At 40.2% G+C, this 19,745-nt stretch overlaps 1 protein-coding gene across 3 annotated transcripts; it reads right to left on the reverse strand.

The window, feature by feature from the left end:
* Positions 1-1,667: 1,667 nt before the first annotated feature.
* LOC113124284 (AP2-associated protein kinase 1-like) lies at positions 1,668-19,313 on the reverse strand. 3 transcript variants are annotated; one of them, XM_026296900.2, is made up of 20 exons: positions 18,277-19,313; positions 16,799-16,917; positions 15,696-15,804; positions 15,300-15,442; positions 14,955-15,076; positions 14,707-14,788; positions 14,140-14,272; positions 13,881-13,984; positions 13,492-13,574; positions 13,184-13,344; positions 12,591-12,712; positions 11,996-12,340; positions 11,720-11,862; positions 11,436-11,638; positions 11,250-11,336; positions 10,398-10,493; positions 9,761-9,868; positions 9,318-9,488; positions 8,355-8,462; positions 1,668-2,922 (listed from the first exon to the last, which is right to left on the reverse strand). In XM_026296900.2, the coding sequence occupies exons 1-20, from the start codon at positions 18,437-18,439 to the stop codon at positions 2,231-2,233; spliced, it is 3,294 nt and encodes a 1,097-aa protein (XP_026152685.1). In that variant the 5' UTR covers positions 18,440-19,313; the 3' UTR covers positions 1,668-2,230. The 3 variants fall into 3 exon arrangements, with proteins under 3 accessions (XP_026152685.1, XP_026152686.1, XP_026152687.1); XM_026296901.1 differs by lacking the exon at positions 18,277-19,313 and adding an exon at positions 17,964-18,136; XM_026296902.2 differs by lacking the exon at positions 1,668-2,922 and adding an exon at positions 4,066-7,971.
* Between the last annotated feature and the right edge of the window lie 432 nt (positions 19,314-19,745).

Genomic DNA, 19,745 nt, shown 5'->3' on the forward strand with positions numbered 1-19,745 from the left:
TTTAATGTTATAAATTGCTTTCAAATCACACGCTGATTATGTTGAAAACTGCCTGGCTGGTGGCTGGTTTCATGTCTTTGGCACAAGGACTAGAGGAGCGGAGCTGCAGTTGCAGTGGTTGTTAATCTGGCAAAGATGTCTCCATATGAAAAAGAGGCACAATTACATACTAATGGAAAAGCTGTAAGATGCAAATCTGGGTTGCCCTGCTTTCATAGGTGACTCTGCTAGAATGTGGACAGATGATCAGAGGGAGGGATAATGCCAAATCGTTCACTTCGTTTATTTTTTAACTTTATAACTATGCTTTGAAAACTTTAGGAGAAAATCGTTTCCATTTTGGGTAAGAATTTAAAAAATGTGTTTTGAGATTATGCAACAAGCCACAGAGCAGCCAGTCAGCTGAGTTTTATTCCACTCAGATCTACTAAAATAATTCGAAAAATATATTATCCGTGTGTTTCCTTAGTTTCAGTTGTTTCTTCATTTGAAAATGCTTTTGCAGACACACGCAGACGGACTTGCAGTCCTGTGGGCAGTGAGCTCATGGAGGTGTGTCTAAAAAAACTGCCAGAAGCAGCTGAATTAAAAGCAGACAATAAGTTTAATATCCAACTATGGTGCCTTGGAGATCTGGAAGAAGTATTTAGCTTAACACTTTCCACCAGAAAGCAGTGAACTTAATATTGAGTTAAGCATTATGGACACCTATACTTTTAATGGTCGTTTTCTAGGCTGTTTTCGTGTTTGTATTGGCAGAGTTTGGCTTTTTTCTTTCTCTCATGCTGAAATACAGCACCACATCAAATCCTACCATTCCCAACCATGGAAAAGATGGCTGAGCACAATATCCAGGCATATTTTTGCAGGATTTCTCCATATACTGTATAAATGTGTTTAAAATGTGTGTTCGAAACCTCTGAGCATAGTGCCATCTGCAAGAGCAGAAAATAACACTTAAGCACATATAAATGTTTTTTTCTTTTTAAATATGCTTTAAGGGTACATTAATGTGAATTCCTGTGGCCCAGGTTTGGCCAGTGGCACAGTGTGTGTCTTGGCTGCAAAAACAATGACGATTGCTGACATCATACAGCTAATCAGCTCCACAGTTATGCAAGTGGATGAACCAGTGTCGCTTCCACACAGCCTTGAACTAATTTATAGCACAGCCTCAGACTTATTTCCATTTATGTATACACATCGTGGTATGTTTACTGTGATGAAATCAGATCACAACCTGGCTCACTCTACTTTTTTTTCATGTGCTCTTTCTGCACCAAGATCAGGTAAATGAATCTCTAACCAAATCTAAGCTCACATGACATTTTGCACATTGCTGGTTAAAAACAAGCAGCTCATCTTTCTCAAGACAAAGCTTGAGCTGTAAATCACGTGTTTTTGTGCTGGTTTATTGGGCGACCTTGAAAAGTACTCGTGAAATAGCAGACAGTTTATGGTGTTTTTGGAGAAACACGTTTTTAGCTATTTTTCCATTCTACTTTTTTATGCTGTTTAATCCGGTGCCGATACAAACAAATAAAATAAAAAGACAACAGCCGTCAAAGACAATACCTCTGCTTTCTGCAGAAGCTGTATATCCTTAACATTCTGACGAAGTTAAAACAGAGAGAAAAAGGGCAAATGACTTATTACCCAGGATGCCATAATGTTCAGAAGCCTTTAATAAAAGTTTCCAAATGTCTAATATCATTATCCCACTAATATAAATGAAAATCCTATGCACGTACAAAACACTTTTAGCAGAGGCAGCATGGTTTACAAAAAGTCCTTCTCTCTGACGAAGTATAAAGGAAAATTATAATAAGCGGGTACAGATAATGGATGAATGAATGAATGAATAACATACTTAATGTTTGTTATTCATTTACAGTAGGTGTCTGCAAAAACACATCTGAGCTTTTTGATACGCTAAACTTTGTTTTAAGACCAGTCCACTGTAATTCAGCTTGAGGACGTCTCAGTGCACGTCCAGACCGTTTGTAAAATGCTGAAATGATGCACTGAAAGCAAACCAGATGACTGAGGTAGACTATTATCGTTAAACAAATATATAAATGGAATAAGGGTAATTTAGTTGTTTTAATACTGCAGTAATATGACTATAGTAAAGCTACGTTAGAAAAAAAACTACTGTGATTGACTTTGGTTTCTTCAATAGTTGCAAAAAAAAAAAGTTCTGACTTGGCATTTTTAAGAGATTACCTAGTCAAGGTTTGCCCTGAGAACATTTTGGCTGAAAAGGTGCAGCTGTGAATGGGTCCCTCAGAGCTCTTCCCCCTATAGTCCAGGAATACAAAGGCCCCACAGCCACAGAACCCACTGCGGCCTGTTGACCAATCCTGGACACAACCCGGTGCACCGCCAGCGGCTGCTGGAGCAGCGGCGTCTCCACGTGCCGAGACGGGGCCCGAATACTAAGAGGCTGAGGAGCAGGAGGAGATGAAGCCGGGACCAAGTGACACTGTTTTCTGGCTTGGATCTGCTGTGTACCAAAAGTAAATATGTTAGTGTATGCAGGAACAGCTTTTGTGGTTTCCTGCCTCTTTCCAAACGGTGCCAGAAGGAAAACATCAGATGTCTCATGAGGTTCATGAGATGCAGTGAAGGAGGAGCTACTGAATGCCATCTTGCTTTCTTGGCCTGGTGTTTTAAAAGGGGTCAGCTGGAAGACATCAGAGGTGAACTGGCTGACTGGGGGCTGGAATTGGGGTACTTGGCTGACAGGTATGAAATGAGATGGTATCATATGGTGCTCTACGCTCCTTTTAGCTGCTGGCAACATGTGTTTATTGTAGACAGATGCAGAAGTCCTCTGCTGGGTCCTTGACCATTGACTCTGCACAGAAGTGACAGTCCCAGGGACTTGCTGTACATTACTGATGAGCTCCCTCTGCAGGTCTGTATGTGGAAGAAATGGGAAGAGGGATTCCTTATTTAATACCATAAAACTGAGCATTTTTTATTTTTCAATAACAGAAAAAATGTTTATCTGGACAGAAACTTTACGTGCATTAACACCAAGTGACAGACACGGGTCAATGGACAATCATGTTGGCTTCTAGTGAGAAAATCATACTCAAGTGACATTTTCACACACTCTTTTTGTAAAGTGCCACGTCCTGCACATGATGTTCATCAGTGAGCTCAGATCAACAGTGTGAAATATAATATGATCAGTAATGGATCTTTGAGGCCATTAGCAAGAAAAGCACATTAAAGACAGCTCTATTCTCTTCAAGCGTCTTTTGTGAGTCATGACAGTGAGACAGTCAGCATGCTCAAATCCAGAACCCTGACACCAAATGACACCTGTGCTTTTCCTACAGTGAAATATCAAGATGTCTTCTCTGATAAAGGCCTTGAGGTGAGTTTATATTTGAAAGTTTAGACAAATCTGATAAGTTACTGGCTAATATTTCTTGCCCCACACATTAAGCAAGTTCTTTGATAAAGAACTCTTACATTAGATTATTAAAGACTTGTGACCAGGATGTGTACTGAGTGGGACAAATAATAAAATAAAAACTGGCAGTTTATTTTGTGGCTGTGTCAGGCTCCAGCGTAAAGAAATGTTCTTTTAGAAGGCGTAGACACAAAAATGTAAAACCCAAAAACAGGCGGACACTTTAATGGGGCGTGAAGGCTGGTGTTTGGTCTTACCTGGGTAGACTTAACCTGCTATTCAAGTAGAATAAGACATTGATTAGTGCATTCAACAAATTAAACTAACCTACTATCTTATAGTATGCTACAAATCAACAAATCATTTACTAGACTGCAGGCCTGATGAGAAATAATTTGAAGAATATGTCGTCGAACACGTTCTCCTTCCCTCTTAAAACCTAACGTCTGTATTACTGCCAGTGCAACCATAGGATCACCCTTTAGCAAAACAATTTAAAGACTGGACTCCTAAAACAAAGGAGTTTGATATATTGAATATATTTATTGATGCTAAATAAATCCTAAATAATAATCAAAACAAATATATATATAAGAAAACCTTCCAATCAATACTCCACACACTGACATTCACATTTGTATTTTATTTGCCATCCCTTTATAATTCTTTAATTATCTCACAAAAATAGAAGGAGCACACGATACCACAGCTCTGACGCAGGTTTGGGCCATAAAGACAAGAGGCGTCTCAAAAACACTCAATAGTATCAGATAACTGACAGTTTTCATTTTTGGCAAAACAACAGAGAGAACGAGGGGCTTCTGTTTCACATCAAGGATGAAGCTCACTGCCTGCTTGGCTTTACTGATTACAACAGCACACAGGCAGCTACAGGGGGAAAGCTCAGGAGTTGCATAGGTTCAAACAGTTCAGTGAAAGGACCAAATAGGATGATTAAAAAAAAAAAAAAATTATAATGAAAGTGCTCATATACATTTATATATAAGCCTTGAGTTGCACATGCAGTGCAGTAAATATACATAAAAGAGGCTCTTGATTTAGAATCAGCCACTCTAACTTACTTTTTTTTAGAGAATAAAATGATTAAATTTAGGTGAGTTCTACTCAAAATACTCTAAGTTGCAGGGTCATGGTGACTTTGAAATAGTGCAGGAACCATTTGAGCCATTATTAAACAAATGTATTTTTTTTCCAATCAAAGAGCATGTGAGTAGACCACTGTGCTCCACAGTTTTAGCACTATTTCCAAATTCTGGATTTTATGATTTAAAATGAATTCTTTTAAGATTTATTTTGTACTGCTGCAGTAAGTTCAGTCATTCAAAAGGCAAACTACATTTTATTCCATAATATATATACAGTTGAGATCCTGAATTTACATACATCATATGAGAAATATTGGCTATTACTTGGGAAATATAATTGAACATGCAGAACTGTCTGCCTTTTTTAAATCATAACGACAATTACTAACGATATTATCTGACCACTTTGTTTATAAAGAATGGTTTTCTGCATGATCATTTATATCTTTAAAAAACAGCTGGTATTTCTCAAACTGTTTCTGGGGTATGTAGATCTATGAGCACAACTGTATGTAAGTGTAATAATTAAAGTGTGAAAAGCTTAGATTTGTGCACTTTATCAGCATTGAAACACAGTATGACCGATGTGTCATTCATTCATAATCCTTGTTGAGCTTAAATCACATCCAACTATTGACCTTGATTATTATTTTATAGTATTATTTTTATAGTATTATCAGTAGATCTCACGAACCATACTGTAACATACAGTGAATGCTATTTATAAACATTTTCTAACATGACAACATGGAGAAAAAAAGAGGTGGAGGTAGTCTGCTTGTTATCATGCATGGGAAGCAAAATGATTTTGTTTGATCCTACAGAAACATTGATATTGCTGATTGGAGCTTATTTTGCAAACCCTGGGCAGCTGATTTAATGCTGTCTGATAATCCAACCACGTCTACAGCAACACTGTTGTATATCCACTGTAAGACCGGCACATTAACCTTCCTCACACTTCACAGAGCCCCTCACACATGACATATCAGACAAATTCTCTTAGCTGCAATAAGGAGTCGGGACTTTTTTTTTTGAGAGTGCAATGAGACTGGGGAGTTATAAGCCAATATATATTCACCTCTCAGATAGACCGGTGTAGCTCTGACAACCTGAGAGACTTTAGGAGGGTCTGTGCTTTCAGAAGAGTTTCTAATGACGACGGGGCCGTCGCCATATTTGCAGCAAACAACAACACAAGTAGGCTACTGGAAAACACATCCAACAATTCTGACTTCATACACACATACATACTTATCATAACACTGTCTATCAACACACATGAACATAACATTCAACAACACTGCCATGCGTTTTTTGATATGAATTCTGTGATCACTAAAACCAGTAAAGCAAAACCAAGCTTTACAAAGCACAATTTCAGAAAAAGTTCTAGTTTGGCAATGAAATGAAATAGGACTAAGATTAAAAGAGGTTAAGCTCCCACTCACCAGTTTGGAATAAAAATATAATCCTTCATCAATCCATGTAAACAAACATAACTCACGTTTTTTTCACAAAGATGGAATAAAACACGGCATTTAACCTAATCTTCCAGGGTAAACAAAGACTAGGGTTATCATTTATACATTTCAATGTACTGACAATTACTGAGTTGATATAACCAAGAAAAAACATTCTCAACACACAGTTCCACAAAGAGGAATGAATTTATATATATTTATATGTATATATATATAGAGTATTCTTCAATATTATTCAGTAATTATGGTGTTAAGAATTCTAGATATTTTTATTATAGACTAATATTTATTTCTTACATTCATTTTCTAACACTCTAATCATATTAACATTTATTAACAGGAAAACAAGGTCATATATCACAGGTAAAGCAACATGTTTTCCACAAGTAAAGCTTTATGACAATGACTCCTTATATACACGGGAAGAGTAACCAATTCTGTGACTTGGATGAAAAGCCTGCAGAGGTCGCAGTTATCTATTTACATAAATTAGGAGTAAACAAATGACAGGAATGTAGGATTGCAAGATGCAATGTTTGCGTTGATATTTTTAAAAAAAAGTGAGTGAATGCCACATTAGCTCATTTGTTAGTGCCAAAAAATGACCTGAATAATCTACTACTGTATTTCTATGTCCTATTATTGTTATTATTCAAAAATATTTTTATAATTTCATGCATTTTCTATTAGTATGGCACACTGCTGTAAAGTTAAATGACCCTGATTTGTCATTTAATTCCAAAGCAACCTGTTGCTGGCCTATAGGGCAAAAATAAGAGCATAAAGCAGATCAAAATAAAGAGTAAATGAAAACACATCTGCATTTCGGAAATACACTTTGTCCCGTTCACCTTCTACTGGATAAAGCTTGCAAGATGTTTTGTATTATAGTCATATTTAGAGTTTATCGGATACTGTACACTTCCAGGACTCCACCGGACAGTGGTTTGCATTACAGATTATTTTATGGCACTTCACTGTTTAGTCCGATCAGGGAAACGCTCCGTGTCCTGCTTTTCTCTTAATCACAATAATATTAGTGGTTTGTGCTACCAGAGGATCAGCAGACAGAGCAGCAGCAGAACATGCGGTTAGAGCTGTTTTGTTTCCTGACTGAAACTTGATTTGATGGTCATTTTTCTGTCTAATCTATAGAACTTTAAATTCTTTAAGATATTCTATCCAACAGCCCTGGGCTGACAGAGGTAACATTTATGCTACTGTACAAATCAGGCTACATGGTTTCAAATACGCTTCCCTTTCAGAGAGGAAACAAATGGGCCTTATTTAAACAAATGGTCACTAAACTTTTTCATGGTTTCACTTTAAAATGTGCAAATAATTCTGGGGAGGCAAACAACAACAAATTCACTTGTGCACGATAATAACTACAACCACTTATAACTATGCCTATTGTACATTACAACAATGATCTTCTATTGTTTGCTATTAGACATAATGCAATATTGTTCAAACAAACTGGATAGCAATATTATAACCTGACTGACAAAAAGAGAATGTCATGTTTATTGTTCAGAAAGGATGATGTTAGTGAACTGGCCACTCTTGAACCAATGGGCAATGCATGATGCATAGAGACCACAACAAACAGAAAATGTGAGCGAGAGGGTGAGAGGGTGAGAGGTGAAGAAAAGCCAGATAATGCAGTCTACACGGTGGACAGGGCAGCAGTGAAGAAGCACTGAAGGGCGAAGGATGTTTCTACTGTAAAGCTACGATGAAGATGACAGCCAGGGGGTGCAAGAAGCTAGCTATGACAACAGTGTTGATTGCTGTTATGCTATGCCAGTCTATAATCCAGTGTTACAGCTTCTACAGGGGAGAGGGGCCGCCTACAAGTCGATGAGCTGGTCCACCAGCAGCAGGGAGCGGGCCAAGCTGGGCAGGCTGGATTCAGAGCCGCCACTGTTACTGCGCGAGTGGCCTCCTGAAACTGGCCGGAGAGACAAGAGGAAGGCAGGGGGATAAAACAAATATAGGCAAAGAGAGGGAAGGAGAAGCAGAGGAGCAGGAGTCACAACAAGCAAAAGGAGCAGTTAAAGAGGAAGGGGAGAGAGGTCGAGAACCAGAGAGAGAAGAAGAAGAGAGAGAAACAGAGGGCAGAATTTACCCATTTACCTCTACTGGTTTGCAAAACAACTCTGAGGGTTTAAAAATTGTGCAGGTACCTAACTCTGTTATTATGTTTGACTGCCATTAAAATTTACCAAATTTGCATGCAACCAGGGACAACTCAAAAAAATCCTGGGGGTGTCTATAATCCTAAAAACACAATCTTAACCAACCTGTGTTTCCTTATGGAGACTACAGACTTACCTTGGGAATTCTTTCGACCAGTGACAGGAATAGGATCAAACTCATCCTCTGTGCCTGCATCTGCACTGGCTTGTTGGGGCTCAAAGTCTGAGATCAGGAGAGATGAGTCTGTTGAGGATAGAAGAAGGTGAGTTATTGATGTAGAAAAACCAAACTGTGCCAGAAAAAAAAACTGTCCAAAGTTTTAAGCAAAGAGGTAAGAAAAAAGGGGCATTGTGACCAAAAATGCTAATACTACCAACTGATTGCTTCGCCATAATAAAACTGTTCAGCAGCTACTGCAAAAACACATCTGCTGCTGTCCAGTGGTACAAATGCTATTTGATAAGACATTGTGAGGAGAAATCAGTAGTAATTAGGATCATTCAGCTGGTGCACAGAGTCAGGCTGTGATCCAGAGTTGGCACTGTCAACAACAGCCAAATGCCTGCATTCACCAGCCAAGAACGAACAAATAAACCACAGCTGTGGATCTTAAAATCTGGGACATTCAGTGCAGATTTACAGGTGATCCTATTCAGAAGGAACATTTTCATTTAATGCGAAATGTCCATGACATTATGATGACAAGTGTAACATAGGATGTAAATATGAATTTGGATTACATAGATTTGTTAGGTTTAAAGTTTAAATGCTTCTCCTGCCATCCAGCGGTTGAAATTTTCTGCTTGTTGGATGGAACGATACAATTGGTGTAGTTCATCAAGCATAAAGCAGTACATACAATGAATAAAAAATACCAGTGAAAAAACAAAACAAAAACAAAGTATGAGTATTGTTGCAAAATTTTAGTAACCACCAAAAACACTGGGGTCCTAAGAACTCCTGCATATGGTCAGCACAAAATGAATTAAGAAAGTATTGTTTATGTTATAGACCACCATAAGGTCTAGATGGTCATAGATCTTTGCAATATTGCTTTAAGTCTTTGTGCTTACTGCCTTCTTCTGCAATGTGGCTTACCTGCTGCAGGTTGTGCAGAATCACCAGACAACAGGCTGAAATCATCCAAAGCAGAGGCAGCGGAGGTTGGGGCAGAGGAGATGGAGGAGGTGGCGCTGCACGCTGCCGAAGGGGCAGGCGGTCCAGAGATCAGAGAGCAGCCCAAGAGAGAGTCGTCTGCAGTGAGGGGGTCTGTGACAGGTCAGCCGAGTCCAGAGGTCAAGAGGACAAGAACACAGATACATGCACTGATCTTTGGGTTAAAGTTCAATTATAGTTCCTTTGGGGTTCAGTTTGTAAGAATAACAAATCTACAAATGTCTACAACATCGAGTAGCTTTTGCTTTTGGTTTTAACCTTTACTGTGAAAAGGCAACTACAAAAATGAATAAAGTGAATTTTCCCAAGTTCTTCCTATGCATTTTGAAACCCACAAGCCAGCTTGTAAAGCAGCATGTACACACCTTTTGCAGACTCTTCCACAGAGCCACCGAAGGGATCAGACAATGACAGAAGGTCGGGAAGCATGAGTGCAGATGTGTCTGGAGATTTGAGTCCTTCAATCAGCTTCTCTAAAGCCCAGTGAAGAATCAGAGCAACACAAAGGAGAGAGGTGAGCGAAGTACAAAACAAAATCAGCTGTGTACAGAGAAAAAAAAATTAAAAGTTAAGAACAAAAGTGACATTAAACACACAGACAGAGAAATAAAGGATAAAAAAGAAACAAAACTACAAGTTATTTTTTCTGAAGAGTTTTTTTTTTTTTTTGCAATTTAAGAAAAAATGCAAGACAAAGGAAATTTTAATTTTAATCAGCAACACTAGAAGAGAAAGTTGGATGATGCACTTGTCCCCACATAGTTACAGTTTGCAGCCAGACTGAAGATTATATGGCTTATGTTCAGATCATCTTGGTATGTATCAGTATGACTTATTCATTTTATTAAGGATATATTACAAAAATCAACCCATTGTTTAAGTATTTAAGATAGAAAGTTTTGTGTTTGTGGATTTATCTGACTTCAATGGTTCTGTGTTTGTGGTTTAATCCAATGGTCAGTATGGATAGCATGGATCCATAGACAGAAATATCATCGGTACCTGGTGCATCTGACAGCTCGAGGGTACGGAAAGGATCTGGGACAGCCAACAGCGAGGCTCCTGAATCCACATCAAGAAGGGCCAATGGTCTTTCAACTGGGAAAAAAACAATGTCATACAGCAAAGATGTTTACATGAAAATGCATTAATTGAAGAATCTTGTTATTCCATTTGGTGTGCTTTAAAACAATTCAAACGTATGGGTGTCTTAAATCCACTGATTATAACAATATATCCAATTTATTCAAATCTACATAAATAGAGCAATTTTTTATGTGCATTTTTTAATCCACACAACAAACGAGTCTCTATATGGCATGTTTTTGGATCACATGACACAATATTACCCGACTGAGTTTATTAGCAAATCAATTCCCAAACCTTTCTAGCTTGTCAATGCAGCCCATGCACTCCTGTCAGAGCTGTTTACAACACAAATCATTTAAATGTCACCATTTCCTTGATTCTGACCAAGCACCTCATTTTATTTATGTGATCCACATAGGCAGCCATGGTTTTAAAAAGCCACTTAAAGCTATTCGATTAATGGATCAGGTGCATTAAAAGGCTTACTACCTGGTTTCAAATTCCATGACACTCCTTCAGACTCATAAAGTACAATGCATTATATGGCATCAGAGCAGTGACGTATTAAAGTTGGGAACAACTTGAGACATTTTACTGTAAACCCTCTTGTTGCCAAATAGAGAAATCAATCTTCTTATTAGCTTGGTTTTGATCTAGCATTTTCATTGTACCAGCCCTTCACAACCATTATCCCATGTATTGTGCAATGCATTAATGGATTACTGAATGCATAGAAAGTAAAGAAGAACACATTTCGATACTTACCAGTTTCTGGGGGTGTATTATCAACAGATGAGGCCTGCAGACCTGGTATCAACTCTTCAGGAGATGTCTCAGTTTCTGAAAGTAGGTCTGGTATAAACACGAAACACAGTCATTTATTGCATATATTACACATTGAAAATAATATCCACACACAAACATACACACACACACACACACACACTTTACCATTAGACTTTTTGTCATCACTTTTGATTTCCTCCACAGTGAGGCTGGAAAAGTTGTCATCATCAAAGGGGTTCCATGCAGGCTGTGTGGGGGTGCTGCTGGCACCGCTGGAGGCGGGAGCAGTGGCTCCAGATGTGTTTTGGTCCTGGACTGCATCACCAACACTGAGCTGAACAGGCTGACTGGTGCTTGTCTGAGATGATCTACAGGTTAACAAAACAATATAAATCAAACAGACTTGAATTTGAGCTGTTTTTCAGGTTTATTCCAGTATATGTGCTTACTCGCTGGGAGCAGCCTCTCTGTTTGCTCCTTGTGGCTGCTGTGAGTCACTAGCTGGAGCTGCAGCAACAGCGCTCACTGTGCCGTCACTCGGGATGCGTTGGTGGCCACCTACTTCAGTCGTCTTTGGTGAGGCAGGTGGAGTCTGATCAAAAGAGGCAAAATGCACAAATAAAAAAAAAAAAAAAAAAAAAATTTTAAAAACCAAAAAAAAAAGAAATATGACAAGTCTATTGTATTATAATGATAATCTGGATGGTGAGTAGCAGCCCCCTGACCGTCTCAGCAGATTTTTGGCAGATCTCAGAGGAGGTGGGCTGAACCTGGGCAGCTGATGGCTGCTGAGATGCAGACGGCTGACCAGAGGCCGGTTTGCTGGGCGAAGGCTGAGCTGCTGGCTGCTGAGCCTGGCTAGCCTGCTTGCGTCGAGCTGGGCGTTGGGGTGGCGCCGGGCTGGATGGAGTCGTTGCTGCCTGACCCGAGGTGGAGCTGACCGCAGAAGGAGGTGTGGTCTGTTGCTGGATTGCTGGCTGTGCTTGTGGCTGGACATCAGCCTTTGTCACTGGTGACACCAGTACTGCTGCTGTGGTCTCTGCTCCTGCAGCAGCGACTGGCTGCACAGCCTGAAACACAAAGGCAGATAACTGCATCTGTTGACATTTGAAAGATTACATCACACACAAACCATTGTTCTATGACAAGAATATTGGCAACAATATGCTTTCAAATTAATAGACTACAATATATCAGAATAAAGTGAAAATGCAAATAACTGTTTCCAAGGTTATGACTTTAAATTGTTTTATTATTTGTTATGTATGTGCTAATACAGAAAGCTATTTTGTGTGCTCAGTGGAAGCAGTCAGTATATACCTGTTTCTGCTGAGCCGCAGCCTGACTGGAGTTGTTCTGTGACTGGATGAGTGGCAGAGGTGAAGTCTGTGCCTTCTGTGACTGCAGAGCTGCAGCTGGCTGAGAGAGGTCTAAACTGACTCCTGTGGGATGTTAAAAAGAACACAGACTGCACACTACTCTTGGGAGAGCACAAAAATATTTCACTCTTGATGCAGATGCAAAACAATGTGAAAATCAAGCAACGTAAAAATGTTTAGAGGAGCATCTGAGATAATGTTCGTGACAAACTTATTACATTAAAAAGCATTATATAACCTCTTAAATGCTGATAAAAACACCACAGTGATTTGTAACAGGTACCAATCTGACATTAACTGAAGCATCATTTCAAAGAGCAGAGTTAAGACAATCATTTCATAATCACTCTGGGCCTGTGGTTACATTGCATGAGTCTTAATCTGCATACTTGATCTATTCCTGTTGAGAATTGCAGGATTGAGTGTGTTCACAAAGGATTAAAGCTTTTTTACCTACAGCTAAATTCAAAAGCTTGGTTTCTTTTCACTGTGACAAACAAGAGAATAAGCATGGAGATGAAACACTGTACGTACCCACAGGCTGAGCCGCACCACCAGGGAGATTAGCCCGCTTACGAGGGGTGAGAGCAGCAGGCTGGATGGGTAAGATGCCAGCAGGGGGCTGGGTATGGGCAGCTTTGGGCCTCTGGCGTGGGGTGATGGAGGTTTCAGTGGTGGGAATTGGATCTGTCAGTCTGGCAACAAAGGGGAGGATGTCGTTGTTCTTGTTAATGACACAGTGTTCACGTAATGAGTATCAGAATACTGACTGCACCCAAATTCACAAAACGTAGTGCCACTACAGCTTTAATTGTAATACAGTGTAAGCAGGTCATGCTTGCCTGGGTTTATTCTGGCTCTTCTTTGCTGCGGCAGCCTCACTCGCTTTGATCGGCTCAGGAAGTTTAGAAGGAATTGGAGAATTCTGTTTTATGGAAGAACATGCAAAAACTTAAAAGATATTCCACAAATCAAGCATCAGTGACATAAACACAGACACACAATTTTCTAATGAAAATTTCCCTGATCCTTAAAGTTGGCAGTTCTATTACTCATAAATACTATCATAATGGGAAATAAGTATTTTCTTGCAGATGACATAGTGCATGTTTTCGTCCAAAAGTGTGAATGCTGACATGTCTGTCCACTGAATACAAGAAAATCAATCCCTGCAGAAAAAAGCTAAGCCAATCAAAACCCACAGCTGACCCTAGTGCTGAGGGAGACCGACCTTCACATTCTGAACCGGGCAGGTCCGCTGAGCTAGTTTAAAAGCAAAGTAGGACACCTGGTAGATATCTGGTCTTTTGTCTGGATCTGGCTCCAGCATGTACCCTGAAAAGACACCGTACAGAATCAGGAATGACACCCAAAAAAACACCCAAAAAAAACAGAGAGTCAATGAGTAGACAGATTTACACCTGAATCACAAGTGCATGCCTTCGTGAAAACTGAATTTGATGTTGAATTAACATTTAAGAGGGACTAACGAATGAGGCAGTGAAGATCGTAAGAGTAGCGCGAGTTATCTGGAATGGTGAAACTGCCATCACAGATTGCCACCTGGCTTTCACCAAAGGGCAGAGTGAAGAAGCACAACTTGTACAGCAAACAACCCAGTGCCTGGAGAAGACAATCATATGCATGCCCCACCACACCAAACACAAACAGAGACAGAAGAGGAGAGGAGAGGAGATAAATCACACAAACATCATTATTTTTCCCTCTGAACACCAGCAGGAAAAGGCTTATAGAAGTATTCAGTCACATCACAAATACAAATTTTTCTGCCTTTTAAATTGTACAAATACATATTTACCAATTTTAGCTTCATTTTAAAGCACAAACAATCCCTAAAACTTATATATGTACTGCTTAATAAGCCTAAATGTTTCATATGCTAATTAATACTACTGTAAAACATCCAGTAACTGCACAATAGATATTAGTTTCTCAAAATATACTATAATACTGTATGTTTTGCTTGAAGTACTGTGGGACTGTTCCCTGTACACTTAAGTACCACTGTCATGATTATCACAGAAGTCTTCCCTCACCCAGATATCTGCTTTTGTCGTGATAAGTTTGTTGTTGTAAAGGTTCACCATCTCAGGGGCGCGATATGATAAAGTGGTGTACCTGAAAGAAGACAGGAATGAATCAGAACAGAACAAAAGACAGAAATACAGTACATTAGTGAGGAAAATTCAGTTAGTCCATATAAACCAACAAAACGTTACCTAAACTAAGTACTGATGAATGAAAACTACAATTATCATCAAAGCAGATGTAAAGAGGCACAAACTTTTTGATCTCTTCCTCCACAGCAGCCACTCCTTCAGTCTGTGGACTCTGGAACTTGTTAGTGGCGCTGCCAAAGTCACACAGCACATAATGACCCTTGTCATGCAGGAGGATGTTCTCTACCTGCAGATATACAAGAGATGAGATGACCACAGACACATAGAGCTGCTTTAGTTGAGGACAACATGGGGTTACACATGATAAGACCCAGTTAGGACTTTATGTCTAATTGAAACAATGGAAGTACTCTGACTAACCAATCCATGATGAAACACAGCTTCAACTTAAGCAACCATGTATCTCATGAGTCTGCAAAAACTGTCACATTTGTGGGAATATGTGTCACCTTAAGGTCTCTGTGGATGATAGGTGTCTTTCGCTGGTGCAGGCGAGAAACAGCGTCACAGGTGTCACAGAAGATCTGCAACACCTCAGCTTCAGTGAAGCCAGTCTGTAGCCTCTGATTCATCAAATTAACTACCTGCCCTCCTGCAATGCAGTATCCAGTTATACAACAGGACAAACAACATAGGAAACTGACTTATTGTATGACTGTATGTTAACTTCTGTATAGTTATTCTAGCACTGACATGGTTTGGACGTATTGTGCAATAACCAAATAATTCAACAGCCCAGCATGTTATGAGACAAATTCCTTCTGAAACAGTGCTGTCCAAACTAACACTTTCAATAAACAAAGCATGTGGTTACAGCCACACCCTGTCTCCCTTTCAGCACTCACCCTTGCAGTAGTCCATCAGTATGAGAACCTCCCAAACATCCCTTGATCCCATAGCTGTGATACTGGAATCCAGATAACCAACAATATTCTTATGACCGACAAGGTCTTTCTGCAAAAGCACAAACACACAATCAAGAGCATTACCACACATAGTGTACTTCTACTATGTGACAAGTGAACTAAACGGCTGAACTTTTGAGTCTTCTGCTTTGAATGAATAAGAAAAGACGCCATAGAAATGATAAAATGGTTGGCAACACAAAGAAAATATTTCTATAGTAGAGGCGTTAAGTGTTAATTCCATTAATTTTATTTAGTCAGTCTGAGATTAGGTGTAGTTTGAGGCCATCACCTACAGAGGGAGCTGCAATGGAGAACTCAAATCTGGAAACTATTAGATAATGAAAAGGTGTCCAGTACTGCAGCTGGTGTGAAGCACTGTCTATCTCTGTGTGTGAGAGTGAGTTTATACATCCTGGGCTGTAAAATGAATTTCAAGACTGCAGACAAAGATTACGTGGTAGGATTCCATGGCATACATTTCTATTTATAGACTAGCTCAATTCCAGTTGTGCTCTTGTATTTTACCAGGTCAAGAGGTGTGACAGTACCTGAACAGTGTATCCTTTCACCAACATGTGATCCTTATGTACAATGAATGTTTACCATTAGCAATCAGCAAATATTTATTATACATTCTTCTAAGGCCTATGGGGGAACATCTACAAACTCAGGACTAAAACAACGTAAAATGTTGAAAAAATAAAAGTCCAGAACTAGACAGAATTGACATCCATACGAATAACCTCCACCACACATCTCAGGGGAGGAGAGCAGAACATGCAAGACAATACTATAAAAACAAAAACACACCCCGCCAAGAACCAGATGAATAAATACAAAACAACGCTGCTGCAGGCTGAGCGCGTACTGAAGTCAGTATTTGTTCTTACTTATTCTGGACAGAAGAAGACATCTGTGGATTTCTTGGAAATGTGTACATACAACTATTGTTTCGCAAGACATTTGCTTTTCTTTTGCCTTCTGGGTTTACCAGCTCAGAGTGAGAGCAAGCAGAGAAATGTTTAATGTCAACTACTCACCATTATTTGAATTTCACATTTGCACACCTGTAGATCATGTTCATTATTGACATACATCCTCTTCAGGGCACAACGAACCCCTTGATTTGTTCGCACAAGGAACACTATTGCAAAACCACCTGCAGGATTGAAAAACAAACCAAACAAAACTGTTATTTCTCAAAGAGATGACAGACAGAAGGAATCTTACAGTGAACAGTTGGGCAAAAACATAAAAACAGACCATGCATCTCGATGTGCACTTCAATACAAAATGTAACACCCTACCAATTGCTATTTTCTTACTCTATCTTTTTTTTTAAAATTTACCTCACGTTTCACATTTATTTATTTCCACAACTGTTGGATTTTGCACCCATGTAGCCTCACGTCAATACAAACAACCAGGACCAAATGGTACAGCCTTATAGCATTATGTATTAGTCATGATATTGCTGCAGGGTTTACACAGAGAGGCCTACATTGAGGCCTAACCATCTGGTACAGCTCAGACCACAAAACTGACGAGTTCAGTTATGACAGAGTCATCAGTTCCAAGCAGACGTTGCGGCTTATATCGTATGTGACGTGGTAATGCGTGGCACTGTGACAATATGAATATGTATGAGCGAGATACATGGGTGCAGGGTGCAGGGTGAGGGTACGTGTTTGCATCCATTTCTGGACACTGGCTTTGAAAATCGAGCTGACACACAGTCCAATACTGCAAGACAGATAAAATTACAAACAATCTGCAGGTAAGAGAAAAGGAAGAGAATTCAAAGGACAGCAGCTTATGTTCAATCAATAGTTGAGTTAGGGAATGTCTGAGTCCGACAGCAGCTATTAAGCATACATTACAGACAGGTATACAGTCTGTTAAAAGGGCTCCAGGTTATGATCGCTCACATGACGTTCTCTATACTGTTAAAACAAACAGAAATAGAAGTGTAACAAAGACTTTATTCCCCTGTTTTAAAAAGTTGGATAAAAGGACTTTGTTTGGTCCAGTACAGGCCTCTACGTCAGCAGCTGTAATTTTATCCTGATGTATGTAACAGTCTTAGTAAGCATCTACCACTGGTATCTACAAAGACAGCTTGTAATGTGCACTGGCCCTTCATTAATTCATTTCAAAGGATCAAATAACTGCTCTGGCCAGCGCCAGGAAACTGTAGGTCTTCACCTCCTTGAATCCCATTTCTGAATCCTAAAGCAACAGGAAACTGCTGTGTTACTCAAGAGTACAGCTGAGACAAACAGTGGGCCTCTGTTTTGGATTTGTGCATCCAAGATACACACTGTGAAGCTCCATCATTCCTGTGGGGATGGCGTGAGGTTACATCCCTGTGCTGCCGTGACACTCGTGCATCTGGCTTGAGCAGGCAGGACGCACGTCGCAGCCTCACTACAACAACATGCATCAAAATAAAAGGAGGAAAAATAAAAATAAAAACAACAGCAAGTTGCATCATCTGGCCCGTGCAGCCTCCTCTCACCTTCAGCGATAATCTCCTCCACGGTGACTTGGTGTCGCCCGACGGTGAAGGCTCGTCCAATGAAATTTCCTCCTGCGTGACTGGACCCCGAGCTGCCTCCTCCTCCTCCAGAACCAGGCCCAGAGCTGACCAACTCTCGACGAGAATCAAAGAACTTCCTCATGCTGTCGAAATGACAGGAAGAGTATCTGCGGCTTCAAATCACTGACACGCAGATGATGTGCTTGTTTCCCGTGCGCTGAATTCACTGCGCCGATAAATAACGCAGGTCAGACTGTAGCCCTGACAAATCTGACGCTTTAAGCGAGTCTATTTACAGCCTCGGACATGCACTGATGCTTTTGTCACTTGTGATGATGTTGAGTCAACCCAGATTTTTGGTGGCAATTTTCCCATCTGTCGGAGGCAGCTAGAGCGGCTGCGAGTAGCTGTTATGTAAGTGAATTACACCACCCAGGAGGCTAAAGCATCTCGGAGAAAGTATTTATTTAGCTATCTGTCCAGCTGTTCTGCTGCTGATGATAACATGAGGTCCTTCTCCATCTCGTCCAGCCATTACGAAGCTAGCTAAGTGCTAGCTACTTACGCGCTATGACATTTCGTGTAAGGTTATCCAGGTTATCCTCTGAAGATAACGTCTCCAAACGCGCTGGGTCCGACGTGTAACTTGCGTGATAGCGTTGCCCGAAAAAATCTTTCCATCCTCATTCAAGTGACGCGCCCGTTCGGTGCCTCATAGCTGCCCGTCAGGCTATTTAATTGCTTCCATCTTCAGTAAAACTGTAATTTCAGTGGGCTAACGCCTTAGCACGATGCAGCCTTTCATCGGCACAAACAAACGCCGAGCCGACAGGAAACGTCCCGCTGTTGCAGCTGCAGATGCGACTGAGCAACCACAGGATCTGACATCTACCAGAACATTAGACAGGGGGTTCTACCTCGCAGACTAATCTCTGCAACCACAGCAATCTTTGGCTGCCAGCGATATCGCAACATCCTAGCTGTCGCTGTTGACGCGCGGACGAATACTGGGTATTGTAGTTCAGAGCGCAGCTGCAGCCTCATCTCTCCTCCCCTCATGTGGTCATATGTCGCGTTCACGCCCTTTTCTCTCGTGTACGAGCAATGACGAAAATCGTAGTTTCAGTTCCGATTTACACGTGTCAGGGTTTCCCCGAGGCTTAAAATGTCTCACTTGGTTTAAGGACTACAAAATATAAGCAAAGCAGTGGCAACATGGCTGCAAAGCCACCATCGCTGTCTTCTACATCAAAATAATGTATAATTAAAAGGAAACTATACACGGCTTAATTATATATGGCTGCATTTATCTTTCCACACATTTGCAACACAATACAAATAATTCTTAATATTTATTTATCAGGTAAACAATAATCCGTTACATACGGGTTTCCTTATTCCCCATTATGCCGAGATTCCCTGAATGCAGCAGTAGCTCGTGTGCGTGC

Source organism: Mastacembelus armatus, chromosome 12 (assembly GCF_900324485.2).
Source record: "Mastacembelus armatus chromosome 12, fMasArm1.2, whole genome shotgun sequence".
Taxonomy (NCBI): Eukaryota; Metazoa; Chordata; class Actinopteri; order Synbranchiformes; family Mastacembelidae; genus Mastacembelus; species Mastacembelus armatus.

Excerpts from the sequence above, each read along its gene's own strand:
- LOC113124284 (XM_026296900.2), bottom strand. The coding sequence starts at position 18,439 with ATGAGGAAGTTCTTTGATTCTCGTCGAGAGTTGGTCAGCTCTGGGCCT. Across the intron at positions 13,985-14,139 it reads CGATCTTCACTGCCTCATTC|GGTACATGCTGGAGCCAGAT; the intron begins GTTAGTCCCTCT and ends GTGTCTTTTCAG. Across the intron at positions 13,345-13,491 it reads AAGAGCCAGAATAAACCCAG|ACTGACAGATCCAATTCCCA; the intron begins GCAAGCATGACC and ends CTTTGTTGCCAG.